General features: G+C 40.2%; 1 protein-coding gene across 2 annotated transcripts in view; it reads right to left on the reverse strand.

Moving 5' to 3' along the window:
* FAM102B (family with sequence similarity 102 member B) overlaps positions 1–22,383 on the reverse strand; it is a 41,987-nt gene that overhangs the window by 2,815 nt on the left and 16,789 nt on the right. The window contains exons 2-10 of one of the 2 annotated variants that reach the window (XM_042464415.1): positions 14,152–14,272; positions 12,778–12,807; positions 12,001–12,117; positions 10,990–11,036; positions 7,816–7,922; positions 6,299–6,394; positions 5,682–5,859; positions 5,458–5,585; positions 3,249–3,318 (exon numbers count right to left, since the gene is read on the reverse strand). In XM_042464415.1, coding sequence (XP_042320349.1) covers positions 3,249–3,318; positions 5,458–5,585; positions 5,682–5,859; positions 6,299–6,394; positions 7,816–7,922; positions 10,990–11,036; positions 12,001–12,117; positions 12,778–12,807; positions 14,152–14,272 — 894 coding nt within the window. The remainder of the gene's footprint in view (positions 1–3,248; positions 3,319–5,457; positions 5,586–5,681; positions 5,860–6,298; positions 6,395–7,815; positions 7,923–10,989; positions 11,037–12,000; positions 12,118–12,777; positions 12,808–14,151; positions 14,273–22,383) is intronic. The other variant, XM_042464416.1, reaches the window with a different exon arrangement.

Consider the following 22,383-nt stretch of genomic DNA (forward strand, 5'->3'; position numbering starts at 1 on the left):
CCAAGGGAAGTAAGGCTGGTTCCAACCCTTTTGAGTTTCCTGTGGGCAGCTAGGATTATATTGTTTTTCATGGCTTCTGGTCCTATCTGTCTGTCTCCCTACATTTAAAAAGTCATTTTGGTCTTTTATTATCATTACTTTTATAGTTAATGTTTTTAATTTGTATCTGTTGTACAATGACATGGAGATCCTGGTGGATTGAGAAGCAATAGATAAATGCTGTAAATAAATAAAGTTTTAAATAACTATCTAGAAAATAGTTTCTCAAAACACACACGCTTAAACAGACTGATTCAGTTTAACTTAAGCTCTACTGAATTAAATGGAAACTGTGGCCGGTTACACACCGGCACTTTAGCGCGTGACGAGCACGCACTAGGGTTACAAAAGGGCAGTGCTTCCGCACCGCCCTAACCCTAGTGCGTGCTCGTCACGCACTAAACAGCAGCGGCCCTTCCATACGGCCGCCGCTGTGAAGACGTCACGGCTGCACCGCCTCTAGATGGGGCGGCGCGGACGTGACGTCCTCAATCTGCGGCAGGGTGCCTAGGGTGCCCTTTCCGCGGACCAGGAAGGAGCTCCGTTTCCGAGCTCCTTCCTGGTCCGCGGCACTGCTTTGCTTCGCTGGGCACAGCCTTCAGACGGCTGCGCCCAGCGAAGCAAGGGAGAAAGAGGCCAAGCGGCCCCTTTCTCCCCCTCCCTGGCACTGCGGGGTGTCCTTGGGGCTTGAAGCCCCAAGGACACCCCTTTTCAAGCTGTGGATCGGGGCCTCAGCGGCTGCCGGTGTAACCACTGAAGCCCCGATACTCCGGGGAAAGGGGCGGGTCCAGACCGCCCCAAATGGGCGATCTATAACCCACCTAAGCTATCAACCTTCCACTGATTTCACTGGAATTTAAATCTTACTAATTTCAACTGTTCAACCATAGGACATTGCATTGATTTGTCCTATGGTTTGTCCATGCAAACAAAATTCTGCAACTTTGGGCCCGAACAGACAGGCCAAAATGAAGCTGCTTTGATTCACTTTGGATGTATGCTGTTTAAATGCTGCATGAGTCCTAAGAAGCTGGAAGCCATGCCAAAGCCATGCTTCAGTCCTAAGAACTAGAAATGTCTCATCCATAGGGTCACCATGGGTTGGGCTTGACTTGAGGGCAGCTAACAACAATTTCAATTGAGTTATACAGGCTTCAGAGGGGCGAGGGGGAAAGCCAATTACTGGCACTGTTTGGGGACAAACCAACCCAGATGCAGCCAAAAATACTGTAGCAGCAAAAAATGAAAACCACAAAAGCAAAACATCGGCTGTTAGCATTGGCAATGCTCTGACGCACTTCTCATACATAGAAGACTCACAGACATAGTGGTTCATCCAAAATATCTTCAGTTATGATGTGTACAATAAAGCATATATACAACTCCGACTTCTCTCCCTTAACCTCCAACCAACTACTATACACCGTTACTCCAACCAATTCCACACTAACCCGCACATGACAAATCTCTTCACCCACTTGTATAAGAGGTTGGTTCTGGGTTATTAATCTGTGTCACACAGCGAGATGCCAGCTTGCTGCAACGTTGTCTCATGCCATATGCCCATGACTCCGCTATATGGTTGTCACATAATATACATTTGACTCCATGTCACCTGTCACTTAAAATATTTTCTTTTGTTTAAGACACACTGGTGACCCTATCCTGTAGGCTTTTGTTCTTAGGATCATAAGGTCTGGGTCATGGCCACCATATTGGCCTGTGTATTGAAAAATGAAAATAGTATCAATGCGCCATCATATGGGCTGCGATGTCGCTTCTGCTGATGGGCATCTGCATGTGGAGCTGCCCGCTGTGTGGAGGGGTCCGGGCATCTGGGAGGTCACTAGTGCTGGGTGTGTCTGGACACCCAGTCCTATCGAGCCCTAATATTGCTGCATTGTGCCTGTCTGTACCGGGCCATAGTTTTCATTACAGAGTACTTTTAATTTATCTGGAAATTATAGTTCTAGAAAGATAATGAAAATTTTGTCCTACTAACTGACAGAATTAGGACATCACAATTTGCCTTTTCTGAAGTGATCGCAAACATGAATATCTTTTTTCCCCTTGCAAGAAAATTGTCCTTCATTAGGTGGCCCTCCAAGTTGTCTGCATGTGTAGACTTTCATACAAGATCAGTAAGTACTGTAAATGTAACAAATTAAATGTAGGTTTCATTCCGATCTGGATTACCTAGCTGCTTTGTCTATATTTTCCATGCTAACATTTCATACAAATATCTGGTCTTGCACTGTACATTAATTTAGAATACTTACAGACGTTTTATATTAATAAATAGTCTTAGATATGTTCATTGTAATTTGAACAAGGAATGTCTTTTGCCTCCTTTTTCTTTACTTTCTTTCACACCAAATGAAATAGGAATAGTAATCAGCCTTATTCCTTATTTGTCTTTTGCTCCCTGCCCCATCCTTTTTTTCCTTTTGGACTTTCTATACCAGGTTGCACACCTGCTGACATGGATTGTGACTTTTAGTATATTTAGATCCTTTTATCATCAGTTTTTAGTTCAACATTCTATCAGTATGAGATTATAATAGTGGAGTCCATCTAAGCTATTTGAGGTTCTTAAACTTTTTTTTATAGTAATGACATCAAATGGCTGATAGGTCTGCAACAGATTTTAAATTTTTATAAAACTAAATGTTAGATTCCCTGCCCAGTGTTTATTATAGATAAGGAACTGACCATATATACTCAACTATAAGTCGACCCCGTGTATAAGTCGAGGACAAGTTTTGGGGCCAAAATTATGGTTTTTGATACGACTTGTGGATAAGTAAAGGATAAAACTTATGGGCATGTAACAAAGGATGTAAAGGATGAAGTTTAATGTCTTCATACAGAAATGTCTTATTCAGATCCTTCTAATTCAAACCCAATTCCTCTTGGCACTCCTTTGAGGGGAAGCACCAAAAATGTGCCACCCCTGCCATTTTCCTACCCAAGCATTCAAAAAGGCCAGAAGCAGCATCATGGTGGAAAGAACAGAGTTGGGGCATCTTTTGGGTGCTCCCAGGATGAAATAAGCTCTTACCTTCTGCCACTCTCCTCAGAGGAGACAAGTTAAAAATACACTATTTACATTGACCGATGGATACGTCAACCCACCTTTTTAGGGTCAGTTTTCGACAAAAATTTCTAGACTTAGACATGAGTATATACAGTAATTGCCATAAACATACCTGTTAGGTAAGTGATGACTTCCAAATGCAGTACTCCCTCCAGGACCTACAAATAGTCTCAGCCCTTCCTCTGAAATAGAAAACATTAAAAGTAAAAATGGGCAAATTATCACATTTGACTAGGATTCAAACTGCTCATGGAATAGGACTTTCTGGTCTCTGCCTCCCCCAGTTGACCTTACATCCACCAAAAAAGAAAAGAAAGAAAGAAAGAAAACAAACAAACAAACAAAATAAAATTATTATTATTATTTATTATTAACCTTTATTTATAAAGCGCTGTAAATTTACACAGCGCTGTACATACAATCTTTTTAATTAGACGGTTCCCTGCCCTCAGGCTTACAATCTAAAAAGACATGACATAAAAGGAGAAGGGAAAGGTGGTGGGGCTAGTAGGCTAATACATATAAAATACATAGCAATACAAGAAATGGTTCGATAAAACAGGCACCAAAAGAACATCAAATAGCAAGCGACAATTATGCAATGCCTGGGAACGCTTCTCTGAACAGGATGGTCTTCAACTCTGTTTTGAAGCTGGTTAAAGAAGTGATAGCCCTTGCTTGCGGGGGAAGAAGGTTCCAGGAGTGAGGGGCAGCGAGTGAAAAGGGGCGAATCTGGGATGGGGCAGAGGAAATCCTGGGCTGGGACAGCAGACCTTGACTACCAGAACGGAGGGCCCTGGTGGGAAGGTGAGAAAGAAGGTCTGATAAGTAAGGAAGGGCCAGCCCATGGAGGACTTTAAACGTCGACAGCAGGAGCTTGTACTGAATACAGAAAGGGAGGGGGAGCCAGTGAAGGGATGCCAACACAAGAGAGATATGGTCACAGCGGTGGGCAGATGTGATAATGCGTGCAGCTGAATACTGGACAGAGATTAAAGGACGGAGGTGAGAAAGAGGAAGCCCAGCCAGGAGGACATTACAGTAATCAAGTCGTGAGACCACTAGGGCATGGACCAGGATCTTGGCAGTAGAGGTGGAGAGATATGGTTGGATTTTAACAATACAGTATTGTACAAAAAGAATCGACAAGCCTTGGCTGTGGTCTGGATCTGAGGGATACACGACAGAGAAGAGTCAAAGATAAAACCAAGACTGTGGGCTTGCTGGACTGGTTGAATAGAAATGTTGTCCACAGAGACAGAAAAGGAGAGTTGAAGGGTGGGCTTAGGAGGAAAGACAAGAAGCTCCGTCTTGGACATGTTGAGCTTCAAACGCCGATGGTGCATCCACTGAGAGACAGCTGTGAGGCAAGACGAAACTTGCTCTTCAAGCCTTGGAGAAAGGTCAGGGGTGGAAAGATACAACTGGGTGTCATCGGCATACAGATGGTAGGAAAAACCAAAAGAGCTAATGAGTTTTCCAAAGGACAGTGTGTAGAGAGAAAACAGAAGGGGACCCAGAACAGAGTCCTGGGGAACTCCAACAGATAAGGGAACAGGAGAAGAAGTCTGACCACCTGCAACCACTGCAAAAGATCTGTCTGACAGATAATATCTAAACCAGTCAAGAACAGAGTCTGAGAACCCAAGGTCAGAAAGTATATTAACTAGAAGAGAGTGATCAACAGTGTCAAAGGCTGCAGACAGATCAAGAAGGATGAGAACAAGTTGCAGGTTTGCAAGAGTTCAGAAGTGTAGAGAGTTCATCCAAAGAAGCAGGAGGAAATGCAGAAAATTTGTTAGGCGAGGGCGATAGAAGATTATGAGCAGAAGAAGAATTGGGAGGGACTATCTCAGAGTGAATAGTGGTGATCTTAGAGATGAAATAATTAGCAAAGTCATTAGGAGAGAATGATGAAGAGACTATCCATAAGGATCAATCTGGGATGTAGTTAGAGTGGCTGTGGTGGAAGAGGACATGAGTGGAAACTGCAGACTTTCCCTATGTAACTGGAGATGTATTCTGCTCCTGCTAGATTCTCTGAGTCTAACCCTCTGTATTTGTTGGGTGTCAAAATATAACATCTAAAAATTCATTTACAATCGTTTGCACTCAGCAACAATTTGCTTAGGAAACTTCCTTTGCAACTGGCTGAGTTTTTTTTTAAATTCTCTTATTTCTATAGTCTGTGTAATAAGCACTACATGATGAGTAAACTTGCTCAGTATTACATAAGGGAAATCCAGTTCCACACATTCATCAATGAGAAAGCCTGGAATCACAATGATTAACAGATTTTTATTCTCTTGTAGTTTAAATACCTTCTGCACTTGAGTCCAAACTGAAGTCTTGACTCTGAAGTATTTTTTCAACAACATCATCTGCGTCAACTCTGGTAGCATCAACTCTTTTCAGCTGTGATTCCACAGAATCCTGTTTCACTGGATGTCTATAAAATATTTAGATGTTTAATAACTTTCAGATCTTTGACCTTATAATTCTGAATACTTAAGCAAACTGGAAGAAGCTTCAGTAAGTCTTGTACCTGTTGATTTTTTCTGGAGCTGCCTCTTTCACCTCCACATTGTCACTTTTTTGTAATCCAGTCTCTTCACATGGTTCAAGAATACTACTTATACCAGTTGATGTACTTCCCTCAGAGGTATTTCTTTTATGGCAGAGTTCAGAGATACTGGATGATCTTGAGTGGCAGGTGCTATATCCTAGAAAAGAACAGTTCACAGCCATTAGTTTAAAGCAAGTGCTTCTATCTTAGCCGATGGCTAGTGTTTCAGTTTCCATTTCTGTCTCAAATATGCAACTTTTCTTCTTGTACCTTTAAACATCTGAGGTAATATATGGGATTAATTCAGTTGTTCACATCCATTAGGAATTCATGTAATAACAAATTTTAGATACACGCAAGAGTCAAAAAGCGTGTAAGCCAGGCATTGTATATTACACAACACCATCTATTTACCTGGCATTTTACAAAGAATAAGAAGTCAAGCCCATGCCTCAAGGAAGCACATGTAGACCACTTCTCCATTTGAGAAATTTGTACAAACCAAGATGTAAAGTTTTATTATTCTTGCTGACCATGTGTATGAAATACTTCAATTTACTACTGGCAGCATTAGTTTACATCAATAAACCTCCTACCAGACACTCTTGACTGCTGACTTGCATGACTGGAAGTCCTAGAATGCCCACATGCTCCAAGTTCATCTGGGATAGAGGGGCTCTTGGCTGAGAGATCTGCCAAGAAAGCAAGATGGAACAACAAGGCTGACATACTTCCTGAGTTACGTATTTTTTCTTCTTCTTTTTTAAATGCTGAAAATGTCCACTTTCTTCAGCAGATAGTTCTCAATGGTCCAAGACACGCTTCCGAAACAATCCAGTTTGAGACCGTTTTAACTGCCCTGGCTCAGTGCTAGGGAATCCTGGGAACTGTAGTTTATTGTAGCACGAGAGTTATCTGACAAAGAAGGCCAACTGTCTCACAAAACTACAATTCCCAGAATTCCCTAGCATTGATTCAAGGCAGTTAAAGCAGTCTCAAACTGGATTATTTCTGCAGTGTGTTTTGGACTACAGTGGTTTTTTTTGTAAGTTTCAACATGGCACATGGGTAAGTAACATGCAGAAGAAATATAAATATTTGTGTAAGAAATATGCTTATTGCTTTGTTCTTCTGATAGTTCTATAAATTATCAATAACTGGAATGAAAAAAAAAAAGATTGGCTGCTTCTAAGGCAGAACACACACACATATTATGGAGGGAGAGAGGGAGAAATAATTTCTGCTGGTAGTACTCTGGGTCTTTAACTGTGCCCAGACTGAGTGAAGAGATAAACTGTTATATCTCCTCTTATCACTGCAATGCAGGTTGACTAACAGTGATTTTCAGCTAATGAGATAGGTTATCTATGGCTTTGTACCCTTTCTGTAAAATCAGAGTTACACTTGTCAATTCTAATGACTAAGAAAAGGTAAAAAGGTAAAGGTAGTCTCTTGACATGAATGTCTAGTCGTAACTGACTGTAGGGGGCAGTGCTCATCTCCGTTTCCAAGCCGAAGAGTCAGTGATGTCTGAGGGCCGCACTGGTGGTCACGCATTCAGGACTGCACCAAATGCTGCTGCCTTGCCACTGAGAAGTGGTACCTATCTATCTACTTGCATGCTTTCAAACTGCTAGGTTGGCAGAAGCTGGGACTACTGATAGGAGCTCACCCCATCATGCAGCATTTGGGCCTCAAACTGCCAACCTTCCAGTCATCAGAACTGGCATCTTAACCGCTAAGCCACTAGCCCCTTCATTGTAGAGAGCTAGATGCTTTATTATTTGCTTCACTTGAATATGTAGATTAATGACTAAGAACTAATCTACATATTCAGGTGAAACAAATAATCTAGCTCTTTACAAAGAAAGGGCCTGCCATGAGAATGAATTTAGACATGCAGAAATGACACAATGTTCTTCCTGAATATGAAGATCATACCTCAGGAATTTCTCTGAGTTATCCAAACAGTTTTCCTAAAAAGACTCTGATGTCAAGTATAGGAAGAAATGTTACATAAGTGACATTCACATCCATCCATCCATCCCTCATTTATTGAATTATGTTTTCTTCTACAAGGAGGTCCTTATCCTATCACAGTATCGCTCCCTACCTGATATAGCTAGATGTGATGATGTTGTGTTCTTTACACCTTTTCTGTCTTCTTGCAGAGATTCTGGTTCTCCAGCAATAGATATAGACATCCCTGTGGATGGAGGACTGCAATCAAAGAGAGACTTGAGAGTAAATCTGGACCTTTCATCATGATCATCATCATGATCATCATCATGATCATGATCATCATATTCATTTATACCTCCATCTTTCCCCTAGTTAAAATAAACATAGCTAAAAATTCACAACTCACAAGAGTGAAAAATAAAATTAAACCATCAAAAATAAAACCTATTCAAAACATAAACCATTAAAAGAAAAGCAGCAAATAAAAATATCTGCCACATTATGCAAGGCCTCTTCCCCTCAAGTAATTCTAGGCCTAATGAAACCAAAAACCAACCAAACGAAACACTTTACCTACCTGCAGAAAGACTGCAAGAAGGATGCTAGTCTAACCTCTCTGGGAAGGGTTCCAGAACCTGGGAGAAGCCAAAGAAGGCCCTCTCCCGTGTTCCTACCCATGTACCTGGGAGGGTGGTGGGACAGAGAGAAGGACCTCCAAAGGAGATCTCAAAGCACAGGCAGGTTCCTATGGGAGAACAACATCCTTCAAATAACACAGGAAGGCAAACTCCAGGGGTTTATGACCTGCCATGGGCCATTGCATTCCCACAAAGAAAACTGGAAATGACATGAAGTTTACTTCTGCCTGTATAAAGCCTCTTTAGAAGGGCTGGTAGGCAAAGCAAGTCAGCAACTGAATATTATTTTGAAAAAGAATTGCTGCTCCTTGCTTTGTAGAGTACTATTTTTTTTGGGGGGGGGGAGAAATTTCTTTTCAGCAGGTGTACCTGCAGAAATGGCTGGGATGCTCCATGTAGCCCATGGTGTACATAGAAGAAATAAGCATACATTTAACACATACTGTTAAAAAAAGGTCAATGAATGCATAGCCGCAGATTTAACATTCATGGATTTGATTATTGAAGTTTGACTGTGTTCTTTCCTCTTCTACATGGCCTGGAAGGATGTGCACACGGAAGAGGAAAAAGCCCAGGACAGAAGCAGTTTGGAAGGACATGTGCACCATCTCCTCTTCTTCCTGTCCTGGACCTTTTCTCCTTCCCAACAGGAGGGGGAAAAGCCAAGCTAAGGACTGGAGCAGCTACATCCTCTTCCTCCTGTCCTGGGCTTTCCCCCCGCCTGATGAAAGCCAAGCCCAGGACCAGAGCAGTTTGGATGGGTGTGGGTGCTCCTCCTCTGTCCTGGGCTTTTCCCTGTATTCACCCCTGCAAATGTTGAGGGCAGACCGTATAGTTGTTTTGCAGAATTCTGATGTTTGAAAGACCATTTCATCTAGTTTCTTAGAAAAAACGGGCCATTTAATAGTCTCTTGAAAAAAGAGTTTGTTTTAACTAAATTCTACTTCGGTATCAATATAGCTGATATTTTAAAACATTTACTGCTTAATGTATCTCCTTTGTATTTTAGGTCCAGTTATGATTTTCAATCAACAGAATAGTTATATTCTTCTTACATCTCTTCAGTTTTCTGTTTAAAAATCTAAAATAAACTTTTGTATATGGATTAACATATACAAATTAGTGATTGAATTGGGACCCCCCCCCAATTTTTACATATTTTAGAAGATGAAAAAATGTCCCCTAAGAATCTAATGATAATTAACATCTGCACACACCTGTACCCAACATCCAAACCACCCCAACCCCCAAATGTGGCAGAAAAACCCAGGAGTCAAAATCAGGAAGTGGCCTTCCAATTACTTCTGGGTGACACTTTCAGCTAAAAATTGGTGGTATAATCCACTATAGGTTTGCTGGGGTAAAAGCTGGCCCCTGTGACCATCATAGCTGGCCACTCCTGGGCTATAAATAAATAATATTTGCGATTAAAACTACATAAGACATTAAGTATAAAATCTAACAGTTGTGGGCAGAGTCATAACATAGTACATAGATGTCCACAGTGTATGAGAGTGGTCGTTGTATGGTTGTTATATGGCTGAGGACTTTATTCTGGAAAGGCCTGCCGGAAGAGGTCCATCTTAACTGCTTTCTTAAAAGCATCTAAGCTGGTGATTTGACGGATCTCATCCGGCAGGCCATTCCATTGGCTGGGAGCGGTTGCAGAAAAAGTCCTCTGGGAGGTACCAACTAACTGGGAGGTAGCAACTAACTATAGTAAGGGACACAGACAAAGGATTCTACTTCTGCTGAAATGAAACTTCACAACAACATGCCTTTAAGTTAACTCCTGTAATTACAGGTCCCTTGGCCTTTACAGCTGGTCCCAAGTTTTGTAAGGCCTGGATGAGTTCTGAAGGACTCAAGGCTTGTGATTTTTAAATTATATTTAGGTGGCCGAATAGATTATTATTTTTTGTATAACTCACTAGTAGGTGGTGTAGTTTCAGGTTGTGCTGCTCAACAAGCATCTCACATTTGTTATGAGCTCAGAAAGATCAGGAAAATACAAAATAGCAATAAATAGGATGGGTATATTGTCCTCAAAGAAGCAGCAGACAGACAGACAAATCTGTGGGAGCAAAAGTGACGAACCACACACTTGAAGCCATCAAAGCTACTATATGTTCTTTAAAAAAATTTGCTCAGTCCCCTGCATGACTCAAAAGCATAGCCAAGGCCCCATACCATGAAAGCTCCCCAAAGTCAAAGGAATCAGCTGAAAATCAGCTGAAGTTGAAACCAGAAACGCTGTCGCTTCCTGTTTCTATTTTGGCTGGATTTTTGGGCTTCTGTGGCTTTTTAAGGTATATGAGAAAATTGGAAGGGTTGCGAGAGCAAAACTGTTGAATTTTGCAGTAGCTTTAAGCTGTATAGAGGGTTTGGGGGTCACAAAATCACGAGAAAAATGTTTTTTCTCATTTTTCTTGGGCTGTGTGGGATTTGTTGTGCTAATGCAGCCTGAAAAAGGGGGGGGGAGAGGAATGAAAATTGCCCCCCAATCTCTTCTGCATCTGCCCACATCTGATTTACAACTGGTTCATCTGTGTAACTACTGACCCTCACAACTTTCTTTTTTAAAAAAAAATTAGAGGAGAATTTCTACAATTTACTCAAGAACCCATCAGCTAACTAAGAACATAGTAGATACATTTTTATCTCATGTATTATAAGCATAAACTTACGTTTTAAAACATGGATCCCCAGACATTAGTTGCATATTGATCAAAACCTGTATGGAAGGAAGAAGAAATGAAAATAAAATCAGAATTTAATCAGCAATACAATAAAGAAATCAACATATCCCTGGCCTACTACACAGAGTTGCTATGGATGATTAAGATAATTAACTGTAAAAAAACCCAAAAACTTCGCAGCTGAATTCCTTATGGAAATAGCCAGGATCCAAGGGTGTACTTCTGTGGGACAAAACTGGGACTTTCTTCTCTCCTCTCCCACTGCAGCCCTCTGTGGCACTGTAAACCTGCTCCAGAGACTTTCCAATCATCTTGGACAGGTTTTTAGGGTGCAAGGTAGTGGTGACAGGGCAGGAATCTAAACCCCATTTCCACCCACAGAAATCATAGAAGTACATAGCTGTCTTCTGGCCAAGGTCAGCCTGCAAAGAACATAACATTTTTGCTTATACAGTATCCCACAAAAATCTATAAAAGCAAGTACTACATTCACTATGGCCACCTTTTGAGATGGAATAGGATTGGAACAAGCAAATGTTATCTGCACACAATAAATTTCAGTACAAATTCCTTTGACATAGTTAAGGAGTGAATAAAGGGACAACATTTTTTTAACATCTTCTCTATTTACCATATCACAAGCCATGACCTAGGCAAAACGAGCAGATATTCACTAATAACAAGTAAATAATAATAAAAAACCTACCTTGAAAATTGCCCTTTGTAATTAGTTCATTTTTATCCCATCTGTAGTTACATAAAACTCACATATTTTTCATTCTTTGTGGGATTTTTACGGTATTGTATTTGGATAGTCAAATTTTTTACTGATTTTCACATTTTGACAACCTAATTGCTGAGGTTTTCATTCACTTTATGCCACTGTTTAGTAGGGAGGGGGAGGGAGAATGGATGCTGGTTTCTCAGTGTTTAGCAGAAATACCCCATTCCCCCCCCCCAAAAAAAAATCTATAAAAAACCCACAATAAAATGAATTACTTTGAGAATTGAATTGTCCTGCCTTGTGTTTTTGGTATCATAACCTTCCAGTAAACAGCGGCGAGTGGTGTTTCCTGATCCAGCAAACTCTGCCAGGTTGAGGTCTGCAAAACCCAGCTACAGACAAAAGAGAATAAGGAAGATCCATTAACAGTTTAGGCAATGTAAAGCAAATTTAATGGTTTCTCATAAGAATGAAAAACACTGTTTTTAGATAAAGAAGGATTCAAAGAAGCTAAGGGGCCCATCACACTGCATGCAGCTTTGGGTGATATGCAACTACATTTCCCCCTCCATATTTGCTAGGTTTAAGGGCACAAGACCCCCATGAATATGGAAAAAACGCAAATAACAAAAACATATTTTTTTATCTGAGAAGACACCTCTCTCTAGGTCCTCCAGTGCAACTTTGTGGTCAACATCCAACAGACACTGACCATAGAACTGCACTGGAGGAACCACAAAGGCCTAGCAGAGTAGTGTTCTCTCTAGGAATCTCTAAGTCTTTCAGTGCAACTTTTAGTTAAAGTTGACCACAGAATTCCACTGGAAGACCTAGGTATTCCTAGAGAGAACATATTAATCAAATCCATGAATAATCAAATCCGCAAATATCAAAGCCGCAAATATGGAGGGATGAGTGTAGTCCAACAAGTATTTTTAACACAAGCATTCTTTTAAGTGACATGAACCCTAAATACAATTCTAAACTAAAATATATAAACGAACAAAGAAAAAGCAACAAACGATTTCATTTATACTTTTATGTTCTTTTACCTTTGCATAGGCCTTCCCACCTTTTAATTCCTGGAAAACAACAACAAAACTATAGTTTAATAATTGCTTGTTTAAAGATGAAATTTGGCTGGACCTGTGACTATACATCCAAAATCCGAAATACATATATAATCGTCTATAAGTAAAAAAAAAAATCTGTAAAAAAAAAGTGGTATGCCATGCTGCCACCTCTGGTCTTTTGTAAGGCTTGCTTAAAAAAATAAATAAATGGGGATCCCCCACTTCAATTGATAGAAGAAATGGGGTGAGTGTTTCTTTCAGGTCCTCTTGGCATGGATTAAGCTTCCAGAGTCTGAGAGTTTAGTCCTTGCTGAAAGAAGCAACATTCTTTTGGGGCTTCTCCAGCACAGTGCAAAGAGCAAATATGCCTGTTTCTTTCAGGCTCTCTCACATAGACTAAACTAGTATGAGAGTTTAGTCCTTGCTGGTAGAGCCTGACAAAAGCCCCCCCCCCCCTGCAGTTTGTTTTGGGCTTCCCTGGTGTGGCAAAGAGAACAAATGGGACGGGTGTTTCTTTCAGCTTCTCTTGGCACGGACCAAGAGTCAGAAGGTTCTTGCCAAGGCAAGAAAGCCTGAAGGAAGCAATGGCTCCCTTCTCTCTCTCTTTGGTGACTTCCTTTTGGGGCAGGCAGTGAAGAGAAGGCAGGAGAAAATCCATTACTGATTTGTTTGTCCGCATTCAGTCCATTCCTGATGGCAAGCAGTAGTTTAGGACCAAAACCTTGCCTTATGGGAGAAAGCATTATCACTTATGTGGTCTGGTTTTCATGGTAAATATTGACATAATGTATTAGCAGCTGCCCAGAGCCTTCCATATTAGCACCCAGACCAGTTTGTGAAAAACATTTTAAAAGGTACATCTGAGATTTCTTCGGATTATGTAGGGCATGAAAATTAACACAGAACCTTAAAACTGTAAGTATGTATATCAGCTAAATAATAATAATAATAATAATAATAATAATAATATAATATATATATACCCGCTATCAAAGATCTAGCGGTGAACAGCAAGTAAGCTATTTGCCCCCAACAGTTTGGTACTCATTTTAGCGCCTCGGAAGGATGCAAGCCTGAGTCGCGCTTGGGCCCTTTTGCTGGTCTTGAACTCGCAACCTTGTGGTTTTGGAGTGAGTGGCTGCAGTACTGTACAGGGATTTAACCACTGTGCCACCAGGGCTCCTAGAAGGGTATAACTAATCATACTATAATTAGAATTGACATATACAATTAATGGATAGTATACATTGATAGTTCTTTAAGAGAACACTGTTGCAGCACAAATTCCTTCTTTGAGGGCACAATGATGCAGCCCAAATAGAAATACAATTAGAAAAGAGCTTTCATTTTTACCTTCCGTACAGAAATTCTGCAGATGCAAGGATCCAAAACCCCCGTAGTGGTATTTGCACTCATTTTACACATGAATGAAAATCTCTTCTTCCAATGAACACAGTTTGCCTGCACCACTTCCCTATAAATCACAGAAATGAGAAAACATTAGATAGTGACCAGACAAATTGGATATTTTCAGAAAAGTGAAAAACTACTATATATATTCACTAAGTCTAGAAATTTTAGTCAAAAAATTGACCCCAAAAACATGAGTCAACTTTTCAATGAGTTAATAAGTACTGTACTGTACTTTGACTCTTATATAAAAAAGGAACCATCCTCTGGTGAAAGGCAAGAGTGTAATCTGTCCTGGTAGCACTGACACCCTCATTATTCTCTCATCCAACCAGCTTTTGGGACAAACAGTTACACTTCTGAAATTTTGTAAGTTCTTTGGCATTGTTTTCCTTTGCTTCATCCTTTAGATCCTTTGTTATGTGCCCCTAAGTTTTATCCTTGACTTAGCCATGGGTCTTATCAAAATCTGTAATTTTGGCCCCAAAACTTGTCCTCGACCTATACGTGAGGTCAACCTATAGTCGAATATATATGGTAATAAAGTAAACAAAGCCAGCCCAGACAGGGGTTAGATTATTATTGTTTTGCAGTATTTCTATTCATTACAGCAGAGATGGTGCAGAAGAATGAGTTTAGCCTATTATTGGTGATGAAGGTATGTATGTTGAGGCCAGCATAGTACAGTTGTTTGAGTGGAAAGATTAGGTCTCTAGGAGATCAGAGTTCAAATCCCCACTTTACCAAGGAAACCCATTGGATGAGCATGGGCTAGCCACAATCCCAGAGCCTCAAAGGCAGGCAATGACAAATCCGCAGAAAATCCCATGAGAGGGTCGCCACAAGTCAGAAACAACTTGAAGGCACACAACAATAACAATACACAGCCAAAAGCATTTAAAAGCCTCTAGGATCTTAGAGGCAACTGAACTAACTCTGATTTCTCAAGCCCAGTAAATCACTTGGAAAATGGCACAACATACACCAAGCACCACATGTGCATATGCAGGAGTCAGCCTAATGTATAAGCTGAAGGCAAGTTTTGGGGCCAAAATTTTGGATTTTTATTTGAATAAGTCAAGGGTGAAACTTAGGGGCATATATATGTGTGTGTGTGTGTGTTTGTGTGTGTGTGTGTGTGTGTGTGTATATACATATATATATATATGGCATAAAGGACAAAGCAAAAGTAAACAATGCCAAAGTACTTATAAATCCCAGCAGGCATAACTGTTTGTGCTCATCCAAAAGGCTGCATTGATGAGGAGGGAACTACAGTGAATGGTGGCTGTGTGATGTATAGAGGTGGCTGGGCATGGGTGGGCTAAGAAAGCCATCTCCTTCTTGAAGTAGAGTTGTGAAAGGCAAGTGTTTAGGTTCCATTGGTTGAAAGGATCTACTCAAACTGGAATTTTAGGCATCAAACACAATTTATTTTCTCAGACTTTATGTTCTGCCTTACACAAACTCAGGGGTAAAGCAGACAGGCGGTAAGGAGAGGCCTCTGGCTGTTCCAGCTACAATTGGTTGGGGACGGCGGGGATGGCATGAGCTGCTGGCAGCAATGTTTTATTGCTACTCCTTTTTCTGGTGGCCTCGGAGAAGCTTATGGCTGCTTTGGGGGCATGCATCATCTGAATGTCACGCCCCCGAAGCAGCCGGAAGCTGCTCCTTTTGGACCATCTGTTATGGGCCTAAGTATTTATATGATATTTCACATGCCCAACATTTTGTTTAACTAAAAGTACAACCAGAATTAGCATATCCATGATGTGAGATTCTGTGGTAGCAACTATTACTATGTATGCATGAGGGTGGGAACTGGTTTAAACTTAGTTGTAAAGTATTTATTATAAATATTGCAGCATATTTAAATCAGACTATTAATTCAGTCATTACCTTCCACTTGAAAAGTGGAAGTAAAACTTAATTTGTTACATTACTTAATTGTTAAGCTTACTCTTGAAACACATCCATGGTGTATGTAAAAAATTCTATATGCTGGTAAGCACACAAAAGAAAACGATGCATAACTGCATAGATCCATGAAAATCCTTCAACCTACAAATCATTAACTTCCTTTATAAAGGCAGACAGAGAATGAGAAATGAGGAACTCCAGAGAAAGAGAAAATTGGAGGGGAAAAAAGTTATCAGTTTGAAGGTGTAGGGAAGAGACACAATAAAAAGATCCCAGGTTTTTCTGTGCTGGCAGACAGTCTTAACAAACTGATATAATGAGGCTGCTGAAATCTAGGTTATAACAAGCGGTGGTTTCAGAGCCTGCAGCTAACAAATGTGACAGCCAGTATTCAGGTCGAGGAAGAAAGCAGAGCTTCTATATGCACCTCTAATGGTTTGGCGAATTCTTTTGCTCTGTGAAAGGTCGTGATCACATCTTGAATTCTCATGTCAAGAAAAAATGTCATTCTTTAGGTTCTATTTGAAATTTACTTGGCAGTCTGTACCCAGGAAACAGTGGGAACATCCGGACTGCATTCCCTTAAAAATAATTTAAAACTAGCCACATAAAACAAAAGAGATTCCACCTCAACATTAGGAAGAACTTCTTGACAGTAAGAGATGTTTGACAGTGGAACAAGCTGCCTCAGAGAGTGGTGGATTCATCCTCTTTGGAGGTTTTAAAAGAGAGGCTGGATGGCCATCTGTTGGGGATGCTTTATCTGTGCATTCCTGTATGGCACAGGGTTGGACTTGATGACCCTTGTGGCCTCTTCCAATTCAATGATTCTATGACACCTTGAACTTATATATTTATTCTGTTTTTCTAAAAGAGAGGTCAGTTTTAAAATAAACACCTGTTACGAAATTAACACTACTAGCCTGACTATTTCACTGAACTGAGGAGTTAAAGGCAGCGTCACACCTTAATGCTGACATGAAGCTAGTGTTTCCCCCTTTAAAAAAATACTTCTGTTCATCCATGTATTTTGTGTTATTTCCACACTTAATTTGCTCAGTGTCCCACACAACGATGGAATTACTATTGGAATTTTAGAACTATGAGACACAGATTCTAATGACAGAAATTAAAAACACAGGTTGGGCTGCTTTTAGAGAAAGTGTTGCTTTATAAAAACCGATAAATAAAATTAGACCAAGGACAGGGTTTATTTCTGTATCTTTTGACATGCTTTCTGGCATGGTGCCTATTTCACATTAGGTGAGAATTGCAAACTAGATTTTTCTCACAGTCACTTAAAGGAAAGACCCATATACATTTGTCAGGCTATAAACAAAAACAGTTGGACCTCTACATTTATAGCTTTGAATTTTGTAGACTGGATTATTCACAGATATGTTGTCTCTAGGAATCTCTAGGTCCTCCAGCACAACTCTATGGTCAATGTCTGCCAGAAGTCACACTGGAGGACCTAGAGGTTCCTAGAGAGAACACTTCTCTAGGCATCTGTAGGTCTTCCAGCACAATTCTATGGTGAACTTCTGGCAGATGTGGGCCACAGATTTGCACTGGAGGACCTAGAGATTCATAGAGGAGTTTTTCTTTATTTATTGTTTTTCCACTTTCATGGGGGTCCTGCACCCCTAACGCCAGAAAATGCAGAGGGTCAACTGTAAATACACCAGGCTAAAGCATCCAGCGCAATAAAAAGTACGCTTAAGAGATCCCAGTACAGTTGTGGTAACGAACTCCTAGCTCATATCAAGTCTTACTGCTGTACAAACCAAGTTGTTCCTTTCCCTGCATTGAAAATTCCAGCCATGTTGTTCCTTTTCCTGCACTTACAATCTGATCAAACTAAAACCATCCTATTGTTTTATATCTAGTATTCTCTAATCCCCCCCCCACAACTGTTTTGACATTCATATTGACTGGTTACCAGGGAAGCGTGCAAATATGACAACTTACTTGACATTTGTACTAAAGAGCATGTTGATGCAAACATTCCATTGTGAGTCAACTTCCTATTAGGCTTAAGAGTGCAATTTTTACTATGCACTATGAATAGTCTTTAAATGCTTGACTAATCAAGAACCATTAGAAAAAAAAGTGATTCCAGTTTATATTATAACTTTGCAGTTTCATGCTGTGACTGCAAAAGAGTCCCTTTAGGCACACCTGAGGCGTTTTATTCCTCCTAACTAAGCTTGTGCCATAAAAACGCATTACTCTTTAAGATGCCACAAAGCTCTTCATTTAAAAAATAAATAAATATGTTCCTCTCATGTATAAGTTCTTTAAAACTTGAACTTCAGGATTTGTATTTAGAGATAATTTATGGCAAAAACTTCACACAAACATTCACATAAAAGTCTGATGTATGGCACATACACATTCATGATGCTGTGTTCTACCTAAAGATAACAAGATAAAGTTTTGCTTCCAATCATGTACAAAACATACTTAGGAAATAATCACTTCAAGAAACAAACTTCTTAAAGTTGAAAATTACAACTTTCCTAGTCATCTGTGCAAGTATAAATTGCTCCACACAACCTGATCCAGAGATTGCCCTCTAGATCAGTAAACATTATTTACAGTACTTATTTCCAGTAAATATTTGGCCGTTGAGAAATAAACATTTATTCAGAATCATGCTATTTTACAAATAGTGCGACTGCCCTACAATTGGACTGTGTATCTGAGATCTTGTAATCAGATGAGTCAACTTAAATTTTCCCCCTTAGTTTAGTACTATAGGATTATTCCATTTATTTTGGATATGGCTTATTTTCAGGAACTCTTTTCCTATGCAGGAACACAATTTAATGTGCTAGTTATAATCCCTAAACTCCTGAAAAACTTAAGACCAAGTTACCTTAAATGCAAACTTAGAATCATAGAATTCAAAGAGGTCCTAAGGACAAACTAGCTTGAACACTTAGCATTACATGAAGCCATAGTTAAAGCATCCCTGCGAAGTGGCTATCTAACCTGTTTAAAAACCTTTAATGAAGGACAGTCCACCACTTTCTGAGGCATTCTGTTCCACTGTTAAATAGCTCATAATCTTTAGTCTGGATTTCTTTGTGGTAATTTGAATCCTTTTATTCATGTCTTATCCTCAGAAGCAGCAGACAAGATCACTCGTTGCCCTTCACTCCTGGAACCTTCTTCTCCCGCGAGCAAGGGCCATCACTTCTTTAACCAGCTTCAAAACGGAGCTGAAGACCATCCTGTTCAGGGAAGCGTTCCCAGGCATTGCATAATTGTCACTTCCTATTTGATGTTCTTTTGGTGCCTGTTTTATTGAATAATTTCCTATATTGCTATGTATTTTATATGTATTATCCTACTAGAGAGGCCCCTTCCTCACCACCACTCCCTTTGTGTCGTGTCTTTTTAGACTGTAAGCCTGAGGGCAGGGAACCGTCCAATTAAAAAGACTGTATGTACAGCGCTGTGTAAATTTACAGCACTTTATAAATAAAGGTGAATAATAATAATAATAATAATAATAATAGTAATAATAATTGTATCTTCCACATAACTGTCCTGTAGATGCTTACAGATGGATCTCATGTCAACCCTTTCTAGGCTAAAAAATTTCAGCTCCTGCAATCTTGTCGCATAGGGCTTGCATTTGATCTTGGTTGTCTCCTCTGGACATGTTCCACCTTATTAATATCCTTATTACACTGTGATGGCCAGAACATGACACTTTACTCCAGGTGAGGTCTGACAAAAACAGAATAGCATAGTGCTGTAACTTCCATATCACAATATTACAGTCTTATTGGTGCTAGAATTGCATTAAAAAAATTGGCACATCACACTGTTGGCTCTTGTTTAGCTTGTGGCCTACAAAGATTTCTAGATCCTTTTCACACATATTGCTGTTCAGTCAGGTGACACTCATTTTTCCATGCTATTTTTCTTTACGTTTATGCCTGCTCACATTCATTTTGTTACTTTTGGCCTAGTTCTTCAGCCTACATCCCCAGGCACGTAAAACAAATGGCATGTGGGTTGCAGGTCACTGCAATAGCTCCACCACTCATCATGCCGTCCTGTCCTGTTTAGAACAGGACACAGCATCCTTGGTCTCCCCCTCAAGCTCCCCTGTTAAACACTCACACAAAAGTCCTGCTTACTCTTCCTGTTCACAAAGTCTTGTTTATGCACTTACAGAGACTGCAATGGCAGCTATATAGATATCAGGCTAGTCTACATGTTTAAAATACCGTAGTCATAATTCCAGTCAAACAGAATGTGAACCAGCCACATGTGATTCACAGGAGTTTGAACTTTCTGCGGGGGGCAGACTCCTTAAACTCAGTGAGAAAAATCCACAGAAATGCACATTATTGTGCATATGGCCATCTGTTTCCTTCACAAGCATTATGATGATTGCACATTTTTGTCAGATGGAGGGTGAATAGATGTAAATTTGTGTAGGAATTGAAGACAATTAATAGTCAATACAAATGTGCAAAAATACACACCAATTCGCATAGTACCCTTATGTATAGACTAGCCCCTAGTTACTGCTAGTTTTGCCCTGAACAGTGACTCTCTTCCTTGCAACAGTAGTTCCTCCCTCTTACATAGTGCCTCTTGCATAGTGCCTTATCTCAGGGCCTGGAACCTCTTCTATGATCTTCAGAGTGAGGAATTGCACAGAACCGATTGCCTTGAAATGTATACATAGTCAGCTCCCTGCAGCGACTCTTGACAATTTTCTGTTCAAAACAGAATTTGGAAAACTTTCTTTGTTTGGACTGTAGCTCCTATATATTCTTAAAAACAGTGATTTCAAAGGTGTTAAAACTAGTGTCTGGAAAAGTATGTGTTTCTGTTCAATGCATTTCTAACCCGTTACTTGTGTTCGACTTGGTGTTTATTATCTGAGTAACTGTGGTGGATGTTTAATGTAACATACTCAGTGACATACTATTACCAAGAGATGATCCTGGGTGTCAGATTTTGATCTTTCACAGCCTGAGAAGCTCCTGACCTGGCAATTCTACCTTATACCATGTGCTCCATCAACACATGGAAAAGCAGGGATCATGCACTAAAATACACAAAAGAAAGCATTCAAAGAGTTCAGTCAAGCAACATGCAAACTCTGCTTCCACATGAACCCAATCATCCCTAAAAACCCATCAGGGCGGGGCGGGGCTGAGATGTTATGGATGCTCTTCTCTGTGCCCTGCCAGCATCAGGTGCACATTTGGCTTCTTAGGAAAGCTTCCTCAGTAGCTGCACCAGATTCTAGAAAACTCCACCTGGTAAAGCTTGTCTAGTCTTTCTGTTGACTGCTTTCTATCAGCTGGAAAAACCCTCCATCCGAAAAGGTTTCAGTCCTATAGATCTCTTTTTGTTATTCTGCTGATTGCTTCTTTTCTACAAAGATTGTTTTTTTCTCTTACTGGAAAGGATATGACTATATACTGTCAAGAATTTGGGTTCCAAGCCCTTTAGATGAATATAGTAACACAGGGTTGCATGCATTAATTTGGGTTTTAAAAAAGGTTTTGTTTTGCTTATCTTTGTTATATGAAGGTCAGGGTGGTAAGGGAAGGAGGTAAGGGTTAGGGTGCAAGGTCCCCATGAGAGTGGGAAAATCTCAAAAGAAAAACCCACTTTTTTTAACCTGAGAGAACACCTCTAGAATCTAGGTCCTCCAACACAACTTATCTTCAACATCTGCAAGAGGACATACAAATGCCTGGAGAACTATTCTACAAATCTCTAGATCCTCCAGGACAACATCTGCCGGGCGTTAACCACTGAATTGTGCTGGAGGACCTACAAATGCCTGGAGAACTGTTCTCTCTAGGAACCTCCAGTTCCTCCAGAAGGACACTGGCCAGATGTTGACCACAGAGTCACACTAGAAAAACTAGAGATTCCTAGAGAGAACATATTAATCAAATATGCAAATAATCAAATCTGCAAAAGTCAAGGTGCAAATGTGGAAGACCAAGTGTATTGTTACTTTTCAGCTGTAATACCTAGCTTTTCTTTTCTGTTCTTCCTTTCACACATCTCTAGGCACAGTCGCTCTAAACTAGTGTTTTCCAAACTTTGGTCCTCCTGATATTTTGGACTTTAGCTCCCAGAATTCCATGCTGTTGGCCAAGTTAGCTGGGGCTTCTAGTAGTGGAAGTCCAAAACACCTGAGGGACCAAAATTTGGGAATCACTGCTCTAAAGTAAATCTACTAAATTTAGTGGGTCTCTCTCA

Source organism: Sceloporus undulatus, chromosome 4 (genome assembly GCF_019175285.1).
Source record: "Sceloporus undulatus isolate JIND9_A2432 ecotype Alabama chromosome 4, SceUnd_v1.1, whole genome shotgun sequence".
Taxonomy (NCBI): Eukaryota; Metazoa; Chordata; class Lepidosauria; order Squamata; family Phrynosomatidae; genus Sceloporus; species Sceloporus undulatus.